This window comes from Antedon mediterranea, chromosome 6 (genome assembly GCF_964355755.1).
Source record: "Antedon mediterranea chromosome 6, ecAntMedi1.1, whole genome shotgun sequence".
Lineage (NCBI taxonomy): Eukaryota > Metazoa > Echinodermata > Crinoidea > Comatulida > Antedonidae > Antedon > Antedon mediterranea.
Window position 1 is genome coordinate 23615682 of NC_092675.1, and position 22687 is coordinate 23638368.

Here is a 22687-nt window from a genome sequence, read left to right on the forward strand (position 1 = left end):
TTAAAAGTTTTAGCTATTGAAACCGTACAGTAAATAGTTTACATGTAATTTAAGTTATCATCATATGCCTACCAATACTAGACATAGATCTATATATATAAAATATACAATATATATTATTGTAAAAATAGTTTCCACAGCAATTTCATATGAAATGTATACAGTACCAAACATCCATTTTAAAATGTTGATCTATAGCAGGAGCAGATTATTGTTGAATAGTGCTCCCCCATTAACAAATCCTGGATCATCAGTTCTACCAAACCAAACGTTTTCAGACCTAATGAGCATGGCTGGCATTTTTTTGCTTAAGTCCAGATAGGCAAGTGCTTAAGTGAAAAAACCGATGCTTTATTCTTATCAAACCAGTTCTTTTAACTTATGGAATGGACTTTGTCATCTAAGATTTAAGAACACAATATTGCCTAGGTTATTTTTTTTATTTTCATAATTTACAAAATCATTGACTTAAAACAAAGTTTATATTATATTTTTGCTAAGAATATTAAATGCATGACTTATTTTTTTTCCATTCTGTCCTTTTCTGTGCTAGATTTCATAATGTAGTATTACAGATTATAATCTTTTGCTTTTATAGGCTGGTACTTGGGTACATTAAAATAGTTCTGACTAGATATAATGAGAATAACAGTTAAATTTTTTATTGAAGTAAATAAAAAAAAATATAAATAGATTTATATGTTCAAACACAGTCATCGACACTTACATTTAATGTTGTTTTTAATTTTATCAGTTTAAAACATACTGAAAAAATACAACATTGTGTATAGTTTAAAATGTGTTATAAAATATTGTACCCAATTGTAAAAATATTTTCCACCATAGCACGACTAGAACAGCTATTTCTTACACAATTTGGTTTGTTCTTTTCGAGTAAAGTATTATTCATTGAAGACCGATTATACATATTTTACTGAAACTATGTAAATGCTATAATATTAAAAACAAACAACATGAAAGACGTTGGACTAAACCGGTACTTTAGTATTATAACCATCAACATGATGGATCTGTATGCACTTTCTATTGTTTAACACAAAATACCAATGTAAATTACATCTTATTAGAAACATGAAACAGATAGTTAGATCTGTTTTACTAATTGTATACATTTAAATTACTGTACCAATACATAGATCTCCTAGTCCGTTCTTTCGGAAGACAATCATATATAAAACCTAGAAAACTAGGCCTAAACAAGATGAGTACATGGATGTATAAATAAAACATTAATATAGCTAGTCAGTATACAACACATTGTCTGCATAATAAATTATCATCATCGATTCGTTGATCATGCTTTGGATGTACAGTTGGGATGGGTATTAACTAATACAGTAATATCAAGCCTTCAGTCAGGATGTATTAATATGTGTTAATTTTTTCTCCAAAAAAAGAGCAAGTGCTAGTTTATTTTTTTGAAGAAAATATTTTATTAGGCCTACAGTAAGGTCTCTAGTATGAAAAGAACACATCAAGAAAACCCTCTGACTAACAGGCTTGCTAGTGTGTGTGTTACTCAGTGTATGCCCATCTGTGCAGAGCTTTGAAAATATAATGTAGAAGTTTGATTTTGAATGAACTTCTTAATGTCACGGTTCTGAATCACAATCAATTGTTAATAAACTTTTGTCAAGGTTTCAAATATTATAAAGTGAAAATTCAACTAAAAAATACATAGGAAAGTAATTTTAAATCGTGACAGTTTCTAAGTGCTTCCACATCAGAAATTTGTTTCTCCAAGATATGAATGCCAGCTGAACAAATGATGCCAGGGAAATATTGCCTTTTTCAGTGAATATAATTTCTTCAGCTGTCGTCAATACTCTTTTCAAGTTGGGTAACATCGTTAAATGCATCTCGCAGGGCACGATCTAATTCATCCATCTCGGATGGGATGGATTGTGTATAAGGTCCATTATCTGCTAATATCGTTGATGATGATCCGTCACTCAGTGTCCGCGTTTTCCTTCTTCCTGCAGTACCGCTGTATATGCCATCCCCATTAGCACTACCTATTCCTCGTTTATCTAAGTATTCTTCAAATGAATCACTATCTCGTTCCGGAATGAAAGGTCGTAAACCTAGTTAAGAAAAAGTAATAGTAAAAGAATTTTGCAAAAAACATACATTTTATAGTTCTCGCCGTTTTGGTAACATTCTTCCATTATCAAACATGACACATTGACTCAAAGTTGTCAAGTGCGTGGCAGCCTAGCTAGTCCTGGCAGATTTCCAGTACGTTGAACTTTCAGTGAAAAAGAAAGTTCAAAACATTTTCATTTCCCAAAATTCTGTGGAATTTATTTTCATTAAAAAGTTCTTTTATTCTGCCAAGGAAAACAATGTTTATGTCTCTAACATTTTACATGATGAATAAAGCATTAGATTTGATTTTGATAAACTTTCAACAGAAGGAAATTTCAAACGATTAAAATATAGCCGATGTAAATGGAAAGAATTAATTAATTAAATTTAATTACCTGGAAATAAATACATTCTCTTGTCGCCATAGAGATGATGTAATCGTTGACAAAACTCTTGTATAGAAACATGTTGACGGTATTCACGCAAAATAGTGGCAAATTGTTGCAATTCATCTGCATTTAGTTTACTTCGTAGCTATAAAATTTAAAAAAAGTGGTATTTCTTTTATTATCATGAATCATGTGGACAAGAGTACCAAATACAAAAAAACTAATAGTGATCTTGCCCTTACCAGGTACCCATTTGTACACCTGGGTGGAGAGAGGCAAACGTAAGTAAAGTGTCTGCCTAAGGATATGAGCAATGCGTTGGATTCGAACCCACAATCAGTTGTTCACCAACACACAAGACCTTACATATAAAAAACCACGACAAACATACACTTAAAAAGTCTATACTTACAACTTCTATATATTCCTTTAAAAGTAGTGTAACTGTTTTACTAAAGTCTTCAGGCTGATGTGGATGGTACATAGGATGCATAGCTCTGTAAACAATACGATAATACGACTTAATTAATTTAATTCTAAAAATAATTAAATTTGTAGTGACCTAAATCATGATTAATTAATTCCGCACGGAAAAATTTTGTACGATAGTTATTTTTTTCTGTGACCCCTATTTAAGAAATTTATAAATATCATGTATGGTGATTTTTTTATTACCTATTGTTTCAAATTATAGTAATTTTTATAACCTTTTGTGAATTTTGATACAATTCAGTGTTATACTGCAAAATTAAAATGAGTGCTTTTAATAAATAAACCAGAAATTATAACATTTCTGGATGCCCAACACTAAATATGCAATTTTGTTTGTAAATTTATGAACTTACGGAGATGGAATATCCACTTCAGTGGGGCTTACTGTGCTTCTCCCTGAAATAAATGTATATGTCATTATTAAGACATGCATTATTTAGGTATATCCTAAACACTAATGTAAATACAAAATTGAATTAGTATAACTGTGACAAAAAAATAGTACAAAAAAACTCAATCTTGAATGTGTCAACCAACCATATCACCATATAGAAAACTTTATGTAATAAAATAAATGTTTGTACACAATCCAAAGTTATTTTAAATGTACTTAAACCTCCCTCTAATCTAGACAAAACCAAAGTACTAGGGTTTTTTTTCCACTGGAAATCTGCCTTGTTTTAGACTCGTTTGTATAAATGTAATTATGTAAGAATTAAAAAATAAATATCTTCATTTTTTTATTAATTCATATATTTCTTCCCAATTTCAAACGTGATTAATAAACAATATAGAATCAATATATCTGATGACATAAGCTTCCATTTAAGGCGATTTCATCTGGTTATAAAAGTGGTTTATAGAATAATTTAAAGCAAATCTACCTGACGTTGAATGTGACTTTGCTACATCAATTAAGGAATAATCAAAGTATTTCATAGTAAGTTCAGTGTATACAATATCAAAAATCTGATGAACAAGACTGCAAAACTGTTCTGCTTGCTCCTACAAGAATATTTAAAAGACATTATTTGGAATTCAAATACACAATGCAAATTCGAATGCAGCCAGGAAAGTGGAAATACACATGTAATATTACAATGTTTAAATAACACTCTTTTCTGAAATTCCTTGTGGATTTGTTTGTTTGTTTATTTTTATATTGGCCGACCTCTCTGTACACCGGGATAACCCCCTACTCGTCTCGAAAGATGTACTCGATTCTTTAAAGTGCACACGAGCTAGTTGTGTACACTGGACCTAGGGTTTATAGTCCTTATCCAAAAAGACTTGTTCTACCACCAAAACAATGGAGTGAGTGAGCCTCGAACCCCTGCCGATGTTATGGCTACGGTTCCACTGTCTTAACCGCTCAGCCACCCCCTCACTCGTTTACACATTTAAACAGGGTATATATCAGTATCAAACTTACTAAAATTATATTGTCATTGGTCTAAAAATAACTATCTGTCTCTACAGTTTCTTGTCCTAAACTATTTACAAAATCAACAGTGGATGTGTTTGTAGTCTATGAGTGCCAAAATACATGGATAAACCTCTTTCCAGGGCTATTGTCTGTTTATTCAGGTAAGCATACAATACAATATGAAAAATTAAAATACATACCTTATTTGGACTAAGAAGAACAACTAAATTACAAGATATTTGTTGGTTTTCTGAGGAAGCTGAAAAAAAAAAGAAATGTATACAATAAATTATGATAATACCTGTTCCCATTCACACAGGTATGTGGTAACATGTTCTTCAGCAATGAAAGACATAGGGCGGATTGCTATAAGCGGTCTATAACCGGTCTTAGCGCTTAGCCGGCTATAATTCATGACGTAGCAAGTAGTCTTTATTTATAGACCATTGCTATACAGCGGTTTAACCTGTAAACGGTCTTTAAAATTAAAGCCTGCTCGAAGGAGTCTTAAAACAGTCTTAAACCTCTATTTTTGTTGCTTTTACGTATTATTTATCGTCAAAGACAACCAATTGAACGAGTTTTAAGTGTTAAATCAAATAATAATGGTGATTTTATTCTTATATAGGCCTAGAATGGATTTTCTCGCGTAGAAATGTACGTACTGTTATGATTGTGAATTGAACAAGCGTGACGAACATTACCATATTTGGTATTCTACGCGCAAAGTACGCCCTCAATTTGTTACTTTACGTGGTCTTATTTAAGACTGTTTTATAGCAATGGTCTATCAGGAATGGCTTTAATAAGACTGTCTATCTGATAAAGCCGGCTTTAATCGGGGAGTTAAGACCATCAGTTAAGACTGTTTTATAGCAATCCACCCATGACTGTATCTAAACAGAGAATTGGCTTCTGAGGGAAGTTTCCTTTTTTTCCCTATCATTTGATGGGAACAATGACATGTGCATAGCAAACAGGATTGGCATGATGTGAGGATAGGGATAATCTCCTCAGTGTGATGATTATGGTTGTAGATGATGTACTACAGTGTATAATATAACCTAAATCATAGAGATAAAACAAAATTCATACCAGTTTTAAGCATAACAAAATGATCAGCATCATCTCGGATATGGCTAACTGCAGCTATATTGTGTATTGCAAGCCTTTCCAATGGTTCCTACAAAAAAAGTATTTTAGGAAGAATAGCTTATTATGTAAATAATTTATAATACTGTAATTTTTATTAAATTCACATTACGGTACATCAGATTTTAATTAAACTGTCAATATGATCGCTACAATAGGCTTCTTTTCAAATTAGTATAATAAAATGATAGCTTTGTAAAATTCAGTCACTATTTTCTTCATTTTACAGTAAAACAAGCAATTCTAATTTTTCAACTTATAGTAGGACCTATGGGATCATAAATACAACTAACACTCTTGAGACAAACTATTCAGGAGACACTTTCCTGTAAAACGACCAAAGGAGATACGTTTAAACTGTACTGGCCAATAGCTACTGTATTCAGTGGACACCCCCATCCCTAATACAGGTTTTACTGTACTAGCAACGTACAAAAAAGTCAATACAATTTAGTAATTTAGGTAACAATACCTATTTATGTTTTTATTATCTACTATGTTTGAATAAGAATTTTGTTGTCATTACTGCATGTGCCCTATAAGACAGGCAAATGACAATTAGGTGACATTATTTTTAATTTTAAAATTTATTGAATAAACAATGAAATGATTATTAAGTTTTAATACCTCTCCATCTCTTCTAGTAATTTTTATTTGCCTGACAGACAAAGAGACAATTGCATCCAATGTCCTATCTTTTGTTTTTCTTGCCAATTTATTCTCTTTCTGGAAAAAAAAAATATAAACAAATTATATTTAAGACTGAAAGAAATTTTAAATATATCTTTAAAAATGAACTGATGTCTTTATCTTCATCGTTATGTCTCACACAATCATCATGTTGATTATTACGGAACTAGTTGGTGTGGTGGCAGTATTCACAGCCTATTTTGGTTTTGATTGTTAGGATTTATTTCTTATTTATTTTTTAAAAATTATTTTCCTTTCATTCATTCATTCATTCATCTTTTATTTCGGAAAAAAAAAAAAAAAAAAAAAAATGCTTTTATTTTCATTTTATATGTCTGTAGAAGCATGGAGGTTAGTAAATTTAAGTTAGTAAATTTTAAGTTTTAAAACAACAAAAAATTCGATCTGAAATAAGAGTAGCTTTAATTAATTAATAATTTTATTATTATTAAAAACATTATTGATATAAATCTTTATTATATTATAATTCTATGAACAGTTTAAACACTTGTTACAGAAATTATGAATAAATAAGTTTCTTCCTCTATCCAATTAGTAGTACTAATATGCTTTTCATAGAAAAAAACACACAATATTAAAATGATGATTTGCAATGATGGGTGTGTCTCTTTTATTTCCTGATTTATAAATGGCAACACATGTTCTTGACTTTGTAAATAACAAAGTACTAGTATTTATGACAGCATTTATTTGCAGTATTGAATGTGGTATTATTTATTATACAATACTGAACATGAATTTCCCTGATGGTGTTTTTATCAATTTCCTTACAAAATGAATGGTTGGAGTGGGTAGGGAATGGACTGGGGTAGGGAATGGATTATCAAGGCTACATTAATATACCCTTGGTGTGATCTGGAAACTACAAATTCCTTGACTTTGGCTCAGTGACCAAAAGTATGCTGTTAAATGGCAGGGGTTTTCAACAGTTTTTAACCGTGGGCTACTGTAGATTGTAATTTACAAATAATCTTGCAGGCCGGATCTTGAGTGAAGGAGAACCCCTTTCATAACATGTACTTTTATTTATTAATATTATTATTATTAAAGCATTTCTTTTACTGTATTTTGAGGTAGAATAACACACTATACTGTACATATATGGCCAGTGGGCAACACAAATCATACCCCTCAAACCAGACAGAACATTGAACAATGCCATTTATGTTTATGGGATTGGCTTAAGTTTTAAACAAGTTAAAAGATGCTGAAGGTGCTGAGTAACCCGAGCCACGAGATAAAATGTTTACAAATTTACTTACACGGCCTTTGTCCAGATATTCTAATAAACCTACACGTTTACTTGCATCCAGGTGGCGAGGAACATCGGTTATTACTCCTAAAAACTGAAGCAAAATAATTGGCAAATTAAAAAAATGAAAAAGGTACAGTTTTTCATTGTTTTATTTTATTTCACATACATCTAAGAGCGATATCGTCAATTTCAGGATGCCTTAAAGACTCAAATATAAATACATAAGATTAAAATATATATAACAATTCTTACTCATCAAAATGTACACAAAGTTAACGATCAGAAAATAAAAAAAAGAACAATTAATAACCTTAATTTTGAACATGGAAATATTGTTATAGAAAATGTTAAGTAAAATCATCAAGGGAAAGTCTATGAATGAAACCAAGTACAGTGCTCTATAGAAGATTTTAATATACAGTACAAATCAGTGATTCAGTTTAAATTTTCCTATTATAAAACGTATGTAATAGGACAAAAATATAAAAAAAAAATTATACATTAAGATAAGAGATATAAGATATATTTATTCTTCCAATAAATTTTGGAAATTTGCATCTTTGGCATTGACACATTAAAATACAGAGCTCTTAAAAACAGTTACCATACATAAAACATTAAAAATAATTTAAATACAAATGAGTTAAGAGATAAAATTACCGACGTACAGCCTGATTAAAATTAAATTGGATAAAATTAATTCTTATATCTATCATGGATATGGATGCTCCATCAACAAAAGAAGCTTAAAAAAGCTTAATATCCTAGACTGCGTTTTGACTTAATATTACGATTAGTAAAAAGACTTATATTTTGGCACATGTAGCGGTACATACAGTATGTATAATATTTGTGTGTAGTTTTTAGACCAAATTGAAACGCTGACTGGTTGACTAAAATAAAAAGACAATAAATACAGACTTGTGGCAGATCTAGACACTTATCTAAAAGCTACAGTTATAAAAAAAAGTAATTGCATAAAAAAGCATTATATTACAAAAAATGGTAACCAATTAAAATAATTCTGGTTTAGAATCAAACAAAAAGCTTAAACCGAGCTTGTAGAAACTGGAGGTCCTATAAAGTTAAGCAAATAATGTATAAAATATTATCTTAAGTTATATTTTTTTAAATGGTCACCGATTTAATGGTGACTGTGTGCTCTACACAGAATGTATTTACTTTTAGATTGTGCTATATCATTTAAACTCACATTAAAAAGAAAAGCAAATTTGTTTTCTATTCTTTAAGTACTACCCATTTTCTAACGACAAATTCAATTACATTTTACGTACCTGCACTGCATACTCAAATGTAATGCATTTACTAGCATCTTTTTTTTTTAAGTTCTAGTTGTTGGTTCAATTGTTAATCTTATAGTACTTAGTGATATTTAGTGTGATCAATGTAATCTCTTTTTTACATTTTGATGTTTTTCCCTCATGTGAATTAAACTCAATTCACCAATGAATAATAAAACATTTATAATAAATTCATCATCTAACAATAGCAGTTACCAGTGTTAGTCTGCGATGGTTTACAAAATATATACTTTGAATTTTTACATGTTAAGTGGGAAAAAATAATATTTTCTCCATTTCACTTATATTTGACCAGTGTCTTTATTTAGGAGTAAGCAACGATGAGTACTGAAAAGTGTTTTAAAATTAAATATATCATTGGTTGGTGCAGTGCATTGGGGATCATGATTAACTTTAACTGCAGTTAACATATTTTATGCTGCAATATTGTATGATTTTATTATTTGATTTGTTTCTTCAATGTAATTCCTTGCAATTAAACAGTGTGTGGGATTGCTTTTTGCATTAAACTTGAGTTGTGTATAGTAGTTACTGTGTGCAGTAGGAAAAATCATTTTTTGGACCAAGAATATTCAGTAACAATTAAAAGACAATTCAGCAACTGTATTACTATTATTACCTTAACTTCTAACTCTGTATAACTTTCAATAAGGATTGAAGCATCTATTCGATATTCTGGTGGATTTAGCACCGTTGAATGTAGCCTACGTCTTTCTCCTGAATCTGACAAATCTGTTTCTTGCAAAGTAGCTGAAGCTGATGGAAGAAGTCCTTTGATACCTGACTGTGCCTAGAAATGAAAATTAACAATTTTATTTAGAACCAATGCTGACCAGGCCAATAATACTACGACTGAGCCAAGTACAGTATAGCAGTTCACACAACACAACAGCATGTAGAAAATACACAGATGGAATGGGGAAATAAAAGGTATCTCCTTTCGTTCTGACCTTGGTCATCGCGGTAGTTGTTCGTCATGTGATTCATCATGTTGTCACAAACGGCAATTGGGAAACTAGTTGTCAAATACAGTGACAAATACATTAACACATTTTGAAAAATCAAAGTATTAGCGAACTGCAAGATTGAGGGTTTAAAATAAAATATGCATGCCACTGCTGGCTAACATTGTTCATTATAAATGAAGAGAGCTTCCTCACACCAAAGTGTAGGCCTATCATATATATTATTAGTATGTTTACGTACGATTTTATGTTACTGTAGTAGAAATATAAATATAACGTTTTTAATACCAGGGTTCTAAATAATAATAAACACGTGACACGCAATAATGGATGCTAACCAACCATGTTGTGTATAAATGTATACAAAGATATCTATACTAACATCAGCTTATGCTTATAAATAAATTTTATAATTGGATAATATAAAAGCAATTGAATTAATTATTTAGGTGAAAGATAACATTACCACTAGCATAAAAATGTAAACTAGCAGAGCAAACATTTCTTGTAGACACTTTCTTTCCTTCATGACGACATAAAAATACCAACTTGAATAAAAATGCACCGTATATATTTCCTGTAGCTAATTTATTCAATGATTTAATTACAAAATATTTTCCAAAAAATGCTAATGTTCAACATTAGGTCTGGCAGTATAGAATATAGATGCACAAAACACTGCACTTTCAAAACAGCCCACACTCCAGATATAATAGTACCAGTGTCTAGTGTAGTACTACTATCTATCTAAAGTACAAAAATGCATACAATTGGTGAAATCGGGTGTGTGGGTGTGGTCATTATTTTCTAAAAATCATCAAATTTTATGAATATTTCTTTATTACTGATTCATACTAATATGTATAATGACACGATTCGTACCGTTTTAGTTATCTTATATAAAGGCAGAAACACAAAAACAGTAAAATAATACGACCGGTTTTTGCTCAGATTCCAGCGGTTGGCCCTTACCACACTGCACTGGTGGTTTTGAAAAAAAACAACAATTTTTATACGATTAAATTCATCCTCATACCTTTTTTGATCCTGGTTTCCTTCTATGCTCTTCCATCCCCATTGCATGGTTTACTATAAAATAATGTGTATGGAGAGTGTACACATTTATATTATTTTTTATTGATTTTTAAAACTTTTCAGTTCCTGCGTTCTTTCTGTGTTTGTTGTTTGGCAGCAGCTCTCATTCAGATAGGCGGTGTGACCTCTATACCAATGTGTGAAATTATCATTGACATGACCTTTTGTTTTGTATCCGTTAGGTCAATGGTATCGCTTGACTGAGTATCGATTCTGGATTCGGTTATTTATTATTTATAGCCTAAATCATCCTATCAGGAGGCCAAGCCTAGGCCTAGATTTTTATCAAAAGCATTACAGCAGAACAGGAATGTATGTACTATAGTCCCTAGCCCCAGTAGCTAGGCCTAGGCCTAATACTTATCATATAAAGTGTAGGCCTACTACTACTGTCTGTACTGTAGTTTAATTAAATTTAATTAATATAGAAAAAAACAAAAGCAAGATGATGTAGGGCCTAGCTAGGCCTATAACTATTATAGGCCTAGCCTAGTATGGCCCTACTAGCTAGTAGGTTAGTAGTAGGCTAGTGGTATAGTTAGTAGGCCTCCCTAGGCCTCTAGGCCTAGGCTAAGCCTCTCTAGGCCTATGCCGAGTATCTAGGCTAGCTAGGTTTGGTTAGGTAGGTAGGGGCAGAAGGTCTGACGAAGGTCCAAAATGCACCTAAAACCATCACCGCAGCTGAGTGGGTGAATGCTTTTAAATTGGTGGGTAAGCTTGTGAGAGTGCAGTGGCACTACGGCCTGTTACGGTAGCATACGTATAAACTGTAAATATAATGTCGGGAGAATACTACGTTTATATACATTGATACTACAGTATTTCATTGAGAATTCAAGATTCTTGCTGTACAGTGGATATTTACACTGAGTATATATTTATTATGCACTTGTCAATTGTATGACCCACTATACCCAGGAGAGGTGCATCATTTGTCCGATGTGCATCATACCTTATGAATACCATGACACACCTGTGCGTAAAAAATATGACTTACCTTTAGGTGACCATGACGCACCCATTTTGACGCATTGTGACCATGTTGATAACGATATGGTGGGTGGTAAATTGACGGACATTTGACACATTATTGTTGATTGATTTGACATACCATTACCATCTACTGTAGGTTTTTTGACACACCCCTGCATCAATAATTATTTGTAAATGACTCTCCGACGCACTTTTTCTGGGGGTCATATAGTCCATTATATTTACAGGACATTTGTTTCTTTTTTTTTTTCAGATAATGTGTTTTGACGCTATATCTAACCTCACCATTGTAATAGCTTTAAGTGATGTAATTGAGCGCTTTGAAATTGTTTCTTGGTTATTATGGCTAACAACTCCAGTTGCTATTACCTTCCTCCTGCCATTAGTTATACTACTGCTTGTATACGGATGTGTACTATTTCTTCACTTCTACAAATCACGTCATAAACTTGTTGATGCGTATTCCAAAGGGTATTGGGATGCGGCAAAGGTTAGCATTGCAACATTTTGGGAAGTACAAGGCAAAATATGGCATGGTAAGTTTTAGTGAAAAAGATATAAAAATGTTGTTAATGTTTTATATGTTATAATATTTCTTTTTGCAAATTAAGTGTTGTTTTCTCATATCAGCTACCATAAATAGTCTTTAAAATATCTAAACATTCTGTAATTTGAATTTTGAATAAGACAAAATGAAATTTATTTTATTAGCTAAAAAAGAGATCTGTCTGGGTAAATTTCTAAACACTTGATTGCTTAACCAGGGAGTTACATTTACCCTGCATGGTAACAATGCTTTTATTAACCTCACAGTAGTTCGTTATTAGGGAGGTTTCGCAACCTTACGAATACGATAACGAAAACGGATACGTCATACATTTGTGAAACTTTTGAGCTGATCCCCATTTCATATTCGTAAAGCGTATTCTTGTTGACGAATATCACCAGTCATATTCGTAACTACAAAATGAGTATAGTTTTTGATCTATTTTGCACATTTTGCATTTGAATCAGGAATGATTCATGTTTATTGAAAGTAATTTACTAAAGTAATTTACTAAAATGCCAAGTCAATTTTTATAATAGCAGTTTTTAAAGTCCTCACTCGCTTTGATTTTACGCTAGGCCTAGGCAGCCAAGTACCTGCGCTTCGCTCAAATCATAGTCAATAGAAAGCTCAAATTTACCGCAGTCATATTTTGGACGCGCCTCAATATTTCGTTGCCATGCGAAACAGATTTTTTTATGGCTTACGAAAACGAATACGTGTGCGTGACGTATCCGTTTTCGTTATCGTATTCGTAAGATTGCGAAACCTCTCTATTGTTTGTACATATTGTAATAAAAATCAGTGAGCGAAGATTAGTAACTAACAAATGCGATAATTTTACAATTGTGAACTTTATAATAGAAACCCTCAAATAGATATCCTACAGTAGTTACAATGTAAAACAGATTTGTTTTTATGATCAATATTGTCATATATTTTCTATTACAGGTTATGAGATAAGAGGCTTAGAGAAGCTCCCTACAGATTCTGGAGCTGTGTTAGTGTTTTACCATGGAGCAATACCTATTGATTTCTATTATATATTGTCTAAAGTGGTTCTTTATAAGGAAAACACAATGCATATTATAGGTGATCGCTTCCTTTTCAAAGTTCCAGGTTAGTGCACAATAACCTACCACTATTATTATCATATTCATTCACAGGTACCAAGTTAATTTTACCAATGTAAACGCAATTATACATTATAAGTTCACTATGCAACATGCATATTAAATATGCATTTTAATAATAATAAATATATAGTTATGTGAGTCATCATATATTGGTAATAATTCTAAATTGGATAGTAATAGGCAATTATTTAATAATTCTCATCTATCTGGTTGATAAATCTGAGTATGAATTTCGGGGATGAACATAGTAGAAAAATATACCCAATTATTTCCATGGTTTACGTACCATCATTAGTGTATGCTCTAATTAATTGTATGCAAATTCACAAATTAAGTGACCATGAAAATTTAGAGTGTGTTCAATTTCAAATCATAATTATATTATTATAGCATATGACTATTATAGTTTGTTTGTTTAGTATCCGACGAATTGAATGTTTGTGACTTTGATGGCGAGAATAATTAATTTTTTTTGGAAAATTTGTTTTATAACATCTAAAGTAGATTTTTGTAAAAAGTAGCTATAAAAAGAGTGAACACATCAGTGTAATTGTAAAAGGCTTCCTACTTTCTAGGTGTTTTATGTGGTTATCAGATAGTCTATATTGTTTTGACAAATCTGTAACATGACCACAGTGCTGATTTTGCCATTTTTTCTCTAACTGACATGCACAATATGTTTGCATCCACATATTTCAATTGATTATTTATTTAATATCATATAAATCAACAATTAATCAAGTAATCAAATGAAGTAGGATCTACTTTTGTTATCAATAGTTTTTTTTCTTTTAGGTTTTAAATTGTTAATGCAGGTATTTAACGTAACAGTTGGCAGTTGGGAGGAATGTACGGACATGTTGAAGAAGGGTCATCTACTTGCCATTTCACCTGGCGGTGTACGGGAAGCATTTTTTAGCAACGAATACTATCAACTAAAATGGAAGAATAGGATAGGATTTGCAAAGTGTGCTGTATCCGCCCAAGTGGTAATAACCCTTTTTGTTCTAACATTTTACTGCCAAGCCAAACCTCTCAAATCTCCTGTTTTGTTACTAATAGTTACTTAATATCACTCTCAATGTTTGTTAATAGTATTTAAAGAAAAAGTATAGTTCTTTCTATTGTTTGACTATCAATCATCATCATCAATCATACACACATTTATTCAGTTATTTGACAACAACTGGGGCCAGCACTAAAAGCAGTAGCTTGTCTCATGAGGGCCCCTACAATACAAATATGCAAAATACATAAAAAGAAATACTGTATAAAACAATAAACAATAAAATAAGTAAAAAAAATCGAAATAGATAAAATATGAAGTCTCATTTTTGTGCTAAAAGAAAAACAGAAATACGAATGCTAAAGTTTGCAATTACAATTCAAAAAGTTTGTACTGCTATTCACTTGGTTCTGAGATAGAGAATTTTCTTTTCTCAATTGCAAAAATATATGCTTTTCAAGTAAGCTATTAATTTTTTAATTATAAATGAGCATTATCTACTAAATTTGTCAATGCTCTCCAATGAAATGTTAAGTGTAACATTTTTTGTGTGTTTTTTTTTATTCCAGCCAATAATTCCAATTTTCACTCAAAACTGCCGTGAAGCATTCCGAGCCCTTAGTTTTGGTCGTCCTATTTTTAAATGGTTGTATGAGAAAACAAGACTTCCAATTGTGCCAATATATGGTGGATTTCCAGTTAAATTAAGGCAAGTGAATTGATATAAAAGAAGAATCATTGGGCTTGTTCAGGCTTAGTTATTAATAACTGGGTAAAGTTAGTGTAGAGATTCATCTGGATCTCTGTATAGTATTCATACATTTTTTCTCTTGGATGATGATCCAAAGGGAATAAAACCAAGCTTTACTCGAGCTTTCGCTGGTTCAATGACACATTCATGAGTGATTCCATGTCCTTGGAACTGTTACAATGAAATCTTTTAGTTGGTGTAGCGCCATCTATAGAAGTTACATGGACTCACTCATGAATAAGCTGTGTTGTTGAACCAGCGAAAGCTAGAGTAAATACGTATGGTTACAGTAGTTCCTACCCACTAAAGTTAGCGATAACTGTACATAAGAAACCAACTTTCTAGGAACTCAGGACTTGTTTCCGCAGCCATAACAAAATTATCAGATAATTAATACAATAATCACATTATCAGACATTACCAAACAACCACAATCACAACGCAACGATTTGTTGTTCAGGTCAAAAGTTAATAATTATCGCATTTATTTGATAAATATCTGATTTGAATGAGTTAATTATTGGTTACCGTAAATTGTGGCTGCGGAAACATGGCCTTAGCCTAAAGTAGAACATGTGCAATCCACGCAACTCAACTGTGCGTATGTCAACCTATTTTGTGTTACTGTGAATTGAGGTCCATGCGCCTTAAGTTGCTTGGAGCGCATATGTTTACACAGTTGAGTTCTGTGTCGACATAAGCCCACCTTTATTATGCACCATGGAGACGATTTCAAATCAAGTTACGTTTAGAACTAAAGGATGAGTTTTCTTGTATTTCAGGACATTTATTGGTGATCCAATTGTATGCAAAGCAGGAACCACCGCTGAACAGCTTGCATTAGAGGTACATTTTAAAACATAAATTATGATGCAACTAATGAATGTTTATGAGTGCAATGGTACAAATATTTTCATTGTTTGACAAACTTTGTATAAAAAAAAAATAGAAAAAGTTATCCATTACACTACAGAGCAAAAATATTCCATTGCACAAATAAAACATTCATTATTTTTTTATACGTGTAAATTAGATTTTTGTATTGAAACTAGATTTTTTGTCAAAGGGCATGATTGCATATTTTTTATTTTATTTCCAAACCTAACCAACAGCAAAATTAATTGGCCAATAGCAGGAGGGTATCAACATGCACTGTACAAATGTAAATATAGTACAAATTTGCACTCGAATATATTTTAAAGTGCACTTTTGTTGATTTAGCATGGGGTCGATGGAGTATGAGTGTGACCTGCTTAGATATAATATGAAATAAAATGATTTTGAAGAAGAGAAGACTAAATGCCCATACAAAAAAATAGAAAAAGTTATCCCTTACAGAGCAAAAATATTCCATTGCACGAATAAAACATTCATTATTTTTTTCTACTGTAGATTATATTGTAAAATTGTGATTTATTTATTTTCAGTGCCGCAATGCTTTGGAACAACTCATAGTTGAACATCAAAAGATACCAGGTAGTATACTACATGCACTGTTTGAGAGATTTTAATGACATCTCAGTATCATATATTTTATATGTTATAACCTTGTTTTAATCTGAAATTAATTTTATTATTAGATTTTAATAGAGGATTCTCGGTACTGTATCTATTTCACAGTATTTGTTTATATACAAATACAGTATGTGTCTGTGTGTTGGTTAGGTAAGCTCACATCTCATGTTTTACATAATGTGACTCTGTATTTACAGTATGATACAGGACATATAATGCCATATATGGAGATACAGTACAGAGAGAGTGATTTGTTGATGAATCGATATTATAAAATAAATGTACATATGTAATTTTAGCAAAATATCCCATACCTATATAATGTAAGAAACAATTTGGTAGTTTCTCATTTTAGTTGATAGGATAATTAGTTTTAATTCAGATTTTTCTAAGCATAGATTACTATTTGTGATATATAAATATAATATCAAATTAATACATATTGTTGTTATCATTGACACATTCCAGTTTATGGGAAAGCCAACTGAATGTATGGCAATTTGCTGCATCACGCAACAACTTTACAATTTAAGAACTTTATTTAGGGTGTACTCAGGGTGTATAGTAATAAGCAACACAAGTTAAAAAATATTTTAAAATACAAATTTAAATACAGTATCCATCTAATACTAAAGTTTGGTTCCCACTTTGACAAAATGTAAGGGGGTAACTACGTGAAACGCAAGTAAGATTATCACAAGGGACAGTTTGGATGATCCATTGCTTGTGATTCTGCGCTTACACCCTTGTGTTGCATCCTAGTGGGAACGGAGCCTAAAGTTGCAGTGCGTTCCTGTATAAATGTACATTCATATCTGTTACATTCCACAAAGTAACAACATCAAGTTAAATTCATGTGTACTTTATTTACATCAATGATGGTCTGTTACACATGCACATTGATCCTCTCTGTATTAACAGTGAACAGTGGATACAAACTTACAACATATTTTATATCATTTTAAATTACTTAACTTTTTTCTAAATTATCACGCATAACAACCATTACAGCGCCACTTAAGTATTTACTGTAGATACAAAAAAAAGTATATATAAATATAAATTTTGTTGAATTGTTGTTTATTAAGTGTTGCATAAAGTTATGTAATACTATATGTACTGTAGGCCACACTATTTTGTACAATTATGAATTATTTTGGTTAAAAGTGCAATGTAACAAAAAACGATGTTACAGTAAGTGATAACTAGTTAATTTTAAAATTGTTTAAGGCGTTTGTAAGAGTAGACAAACATAGCTATTTAAAAAGAAATCGTAAGAAGAACTCCTTGACTGACAGGGATTATTTTTCTGGAAAATTACTCAGAATTCTAAGATTGCTCTTAATCATTTATTCGGTATGGTATATTCATTAAAATCATCGTAGCCGAATTGCGATAGAATTTTAATAATTTGCAAAACGGATTATAAAATAACAACTTTGATTTATACAATTTATGTTTGTTTATAAACATATGTGATCTTTATAAAGCTTTTGAAAGATATGATTTATATAGAAGGTACACGCGATTTACTGAATTTATATACAGGTATACGTAAGAATAATAATCGAGTATATAGCCAGAATAATCTAAACCTTAGAAATAAACCTTAAAACACAACTGAATCGACTAAACACAAATTACAGAACTTAGAATACTAATCCATCGCTTTTGATTAGTCAATTCGCTTGCTTTGCGGCGTTGTGCGAACCAAGCTGTGGAAATGTTATAATATAGATTTATAAAATAGATAAATCATACTTTTTATGTATGCAAGAGCTAAAAATATTGTCAAGCATTTTTTTCTTTTGTTTACGTTAAATAGGCCTATCTGTAGTAGGAAATTATATAAAATATATGCACTAACATTTTAATTTCTACCAACATCATAATGGTACTATCTTATGATAAATAAATGTACTGTTTACAGTATATTAATAAAAATGATACATAGATTTTATATACAGTATTGTGTACTTTAACCTCCAAGATCTTTTTTTGAACACAATTGTTCCTCGATACATTCCATCTCGTTGCCTTCGCTCCTCTGAAAAATCATTGCTATCTGTTTCCAGACTATGACTTGCGTTGGATGTACCCTTTTCTTTGTTGCATCCTCTCCAACCATGCTGTAAACATTGCTACAGAAAATGAACTACATCAATGCATCAATCAGCCATATAGTCACTCAGTCTATTTATGAGAACCTGACCATTAGATTGATAAGTACGATTTTTAGATACTGTCACGAACTCCTATTACGTATGTGACATAAAAGTATACACACAAAATCCACAAAGTTGTAAAATAACCCAAAACAAAGCTTTAATCTCAATCAACTTTCAACAATCCAGTATACACTTTAAACATCTGCTTCACAATAACTTTTACAATCCAAAATCGAACCTTCTTCAAAATATATGCTTCAATCAAAAATCCTCCCCCTCCTTACAATTGTCATTCTTCCCCTTATATACAATATGTTCATAACCTTCTAGATCATTCCTTATACTTCTTACTCTATTGGATTACAGTTTCTATAAATAGTATACTTCTTGAATGTTCTTGATTAATTATACATTGTTTCTTAATTTTAAACATGTATACCCTTATTCTATAATGTTCATATAGATACTAACTATGTTACTAGTAATTTTATACAGATACAAAAATTAATATGATCATTGTTTAAGGAATAGACTTTTTGATCGTGTAGAAAGAAAGGCTAAATTTTCAGTTCAGAGAACCCAGCCCGTGGAACAACAGTCATAACCAGATAAAAGCGCCGCTTCTATCTGATCTCTAGTTGCCAATTCTCTCCCATAACTAGAACATCTATTCTTTGCATCTTCATACGTAAGACTATATCGTTCACTTCCAGTTACGGCAATCACACGATGATGGGGAAATGGATCTGGAATCGTTGTCAGGTTCAGCAAGGGGATGTAACACATACCAAAATACTTCGTTAATGGGTCGTTTAACTTAATGTAATTACCAGTCGGATAAAGCCAAAAGTCTCCAGGAGTAGGCCTATTGTCACCAGCAGAGCAAGGATATCCACCCAACCCATTTAAATACCAGCCGTTTGTACAAAGACCGACGCCCACTGAATAAGATGCGTTATTTCATTTCATTTCATTTTCATTTCTTTATTCGACAACAAGCGGTCCAGGGATTGCGACAGCAACAGAGCACCATAACACATTTGTGTCCGCAATCCCTGTAACATACAACTTAATACAAGTTAAAAATGAATATAAAGAATACAGAATATATAAAAAATTTAATTAATTTGTATTACTGTGTTACACCATTTAAAATACTCCTATACAATTAAAATAAATTTAGCGTTGATCAAGCAGATATTTTTTCAATTTCGACAGGAAATTTTTAAAAGGAAGAGTAACTGCTTGATCTTTGATTATGGAGGGTAGTGATGACCATATAACAGGAAAATTGTTGATAGACGAATATTTTAAAGTATCGGTACGTGCAAAAGGGTGGACAAATGTGAGTAATTCAGGATGGCGTTGATTGATATGGATATTGTTATTTACAGTACTACAAAAAGTTACATTATAAAAACAACGAAATAAAAAGGAAATTAAAATCATTAAACGTCTATCACGTAAAGATAACCAACCCAAAGTTATTAAACGTTCGTCGTATGATATAGGTCCGCAGTGGGGTCCCAGAATACGTCTAGAGGCCCGTCGCTGAACCTGTTCGAGGCGTTTTATGTGTCCTCCATTTCTGGGGCCCCACGCCGGCAAACCATACTCTAGAATAGGTAGCACCAAAGTTTTGTACAGACACGAAATCGCGTCTGGAGAGCAATTTCCGGCTACAGAAAAAATAAAGCCTAACATTCGATTAGCTTTAGATATTAGATTATCAATTTGAACATTCCAATTCAGTTTAGAATCGATATGTACTCCTAAATGTTTATGGCTATCAACCACCGCAATTGTCTCACCATTAAGAAAGTACAACGGCTTAACAAAGTTACGCTTTCTGGTGATATGCATTAATTTAGTTTTGTTGACATTGAATTTCATTTGATTCTTATCAGCCCAATTAGATAAAATATTTATATCATTTTGCAAATTAACAATATCGTTGGCATTTTGTCTGTGTCTATATAGTATTATATCATCTGCAAAAAGAAAACATTCAGAAGAAACATTATGATTAACATCGTTCACAAACATATTGAATAAAATTGGACCAAGACAACTGCCCTGAGGTATACCCGATGTGACTGGAAGTACGGAAGAAGTAGCCCCCCTGAAACAAACTTTCTGATTCCTGTCAGTCAAGTATGAAGATATCCATTTCCAGATATTACCTTGAATATTAAAATTTACAGCAATTTTTGTTAATAAGATGTCGAATGGCATTTTATCAAATGCTTTGCTCATGTCTAAAAACAGAGTATCAATAATTGCTGGCTCACGTTTGTCAAGAATTTTTGACCAGTGATAGGTAACATTATTGAGTTGAGTTACGCAAGATTTATGTTTGACAAAACCATGTTGATTAGGGTTAAGTAAACCGTTGTCATACGTAAAGTTATTAATGTTATTTACGATAATCTTCTCTAAAATTTTACACACCAATGAGGAAAGGGCCACTGGTCTATAATTAGTTATCGCTGCCTTATCGCCAGATTTATGAACTGGAATAGTATTTACACATTTCCAATCATTGGGCACAGTACCAGTATTAAGAGAAGTACGATACAGCAACCAAAGGGGATAGGCAATTGAATGCGATATCGGCTTGAGTAATTTGACTGATATTAAGTCTGGTCCAGGAGCGGAATTAGACCGAAATGTAGATATGGTGTTAATTATATCATTCGGACTAAATGAAATATCAGCAAGTACAGGGAATTTAAGAGAACAGGGGGGAGGTTCGTTAAAATTAAAATGAACGTTAACATCATTAAAAATAGAAGTAAAATATCGATTAAAACCGTTTACAATGTCTTCAATGTTGGAGTAATAAGAGTTATTCGTTGGATTAATAAATTTACTGGGTAAAGAAGATGAACGTTTGTCTTTCACAAACGCAAAAAAACGTTTTTTATTGTCAGCGGATCTGAATAGATTGTTTACATAATCCTTATATGATTTCCTGATGGCATAGTGAACTTTGTTTCGCCATTTCTTGTGAGCATCCCAGTGTTCTTGTATGCCAGAGCGTCTAGATTTTTTAAAAAGTTTCTTTTTCTTCTGAATCATACGTTTAATATCCTTAGTTATCCATGGACTGCTCTGTTTACGTGCTCTGCTTTTGACCCTCGGGAAACTATCGCGAACTGCGGCATCAATAATGTCCATGAAGCCACTCCATGAAGCGTTTACGTCATTTTCGTTAAGGAACATACTCCAAGGTGCCAAATGCAAGAGATTATTTAGATGATGGAAGTCACCGCTGTTCCACTTAATAAATGAGCGTATTGTGGATGTAGTTGGTAAATAGAGACGACAATCGATATCAAATTCAATTGCATGGTGGTCGCTCTCGACTGGATTGTCAACGACGCTTATATTTCTTACTGAGGATCCCGTGTTTGAGAACACGAGATCTATCTGTGAGCCATCATTAGCGTTTGTGGAAGGTCGGGTATTTTGGTTTACTAATTGATCGAAACCATACATGTTTAACACGTCGATGAATTTATGTGGTGCATTTGGCCAATTGATATTAAAGTCGCCCAAAACGACAACCGATTCATATTTATGGAATGAATGTTCTTGGCTAGCTAGTGCAAATTCAAATTGATCCCAATAAGAAACAGTTGAGTCTGGGGGT

The 22687-nt window shown here is 31.9% G+C and overlaps 2 protein-coding genes across 2 annotated transcripts; one reads left to right on the plus strand and one right to left on the minus strand.

Moving 5' to 3' along the window:
• Positions 1-11015, minus strand: LOC140051063 (cerebral cavernous malformations protein 2 homolog). Its single transcript, XM_072096143.1, has 11 exons — positions 10858-11015; positions 9476-9646; positions 7542-7625; positions 6196-6294; positions 5512-5599; positions 4617-4675; positions 3875-3995; positions 3344-3386; positions 2911-2995; positions 2505-2643; positions 1-2105 (listed from the first exon to the last, which is right to left on the minus strand). Exons 1-11 carry the CDS (start codon positions 10897-10899, stop codon positions 1831-1833), a joined length of 1206 nt encoding a protein of 401 aa, XP_071952244.1. The 5' UTR covers positions 10900-11015; the 3' UTR covers positions 1-1830.
• Positions 11016-11168: 153 nt separating this feature from the next.
• On the plus strand, positions 11169-19309 carry LOC140051095 (DGAT1/2-independent enzyme synthesizing storage lipids-like). Its single transcript, XM_072096192.1, has 7 exons — positions 11169-11228; positions 12163-12445; positions 13408-13575; positions 14388-14581; positions 15168-15307; positions 16132-16195; positions 16777-19309. The coding sequence occupies exons 2-7, from the start codon at positions 12166-12168 to the stop codon at positions 16858-16860; spliced, it is 930 nt and encodes a 309-aa protein (XP_071952293.1). The 5' UTR covers positions 11169-11228; positions 12163-12165; the 3' UTR covers positions 16861-19309.
• The last annotated feature ends 3378 nt before the right edge of the window (positions 19310-22687 follow it).

Excerpts from the sequence above, each read along its gene's own strand:
- LOC140051095 (XM_072096192.1), top strand. The coding sequence starts at position 12,166 with ATGTGTTTTGACGCTATATCTAACCTCACCATTGTAATAGCTTTAAGT. Across the intron at positions 13,576-14,387 it reads CTTCCTTTTCAAAGTTCCAG|GTTTTAAATTGTTAATGCAG; the intron begins GTTAGTGCACAA and ends TTTTTCTTTTAG. Across the intron at positions 16,196-16,776 it reads CTGAACAGCTTGCATTAGAG|TGCCGCAATGCTTTGGAACA; the intron begins GTACATTTTAAA and ends ATTTATTTTCAG.
- LOC140051063 (XM_072096143.1), bottom strand. The coding sequence starts at position 10,899 with ATGGGGATGGAAGAGCATAGAAGGAAACCAGGATCAAAAAAG. Across the intron at positions 9,647-10,857 it reads GGAAACCAGGATCAAAAAAG|GCACAGTCAGGTATCAAAGG; the intron begins GTATGAGGATGA and ends TTTCATTTCTAG. Across the intron at positions 4,676-5,511 it reads TTTTGTTATGCTTAAAACTG|CTTCCTCAGAAAACCAACAA; the intron begins GTATGAATTTTG and ends TTTTTTTTTCAG.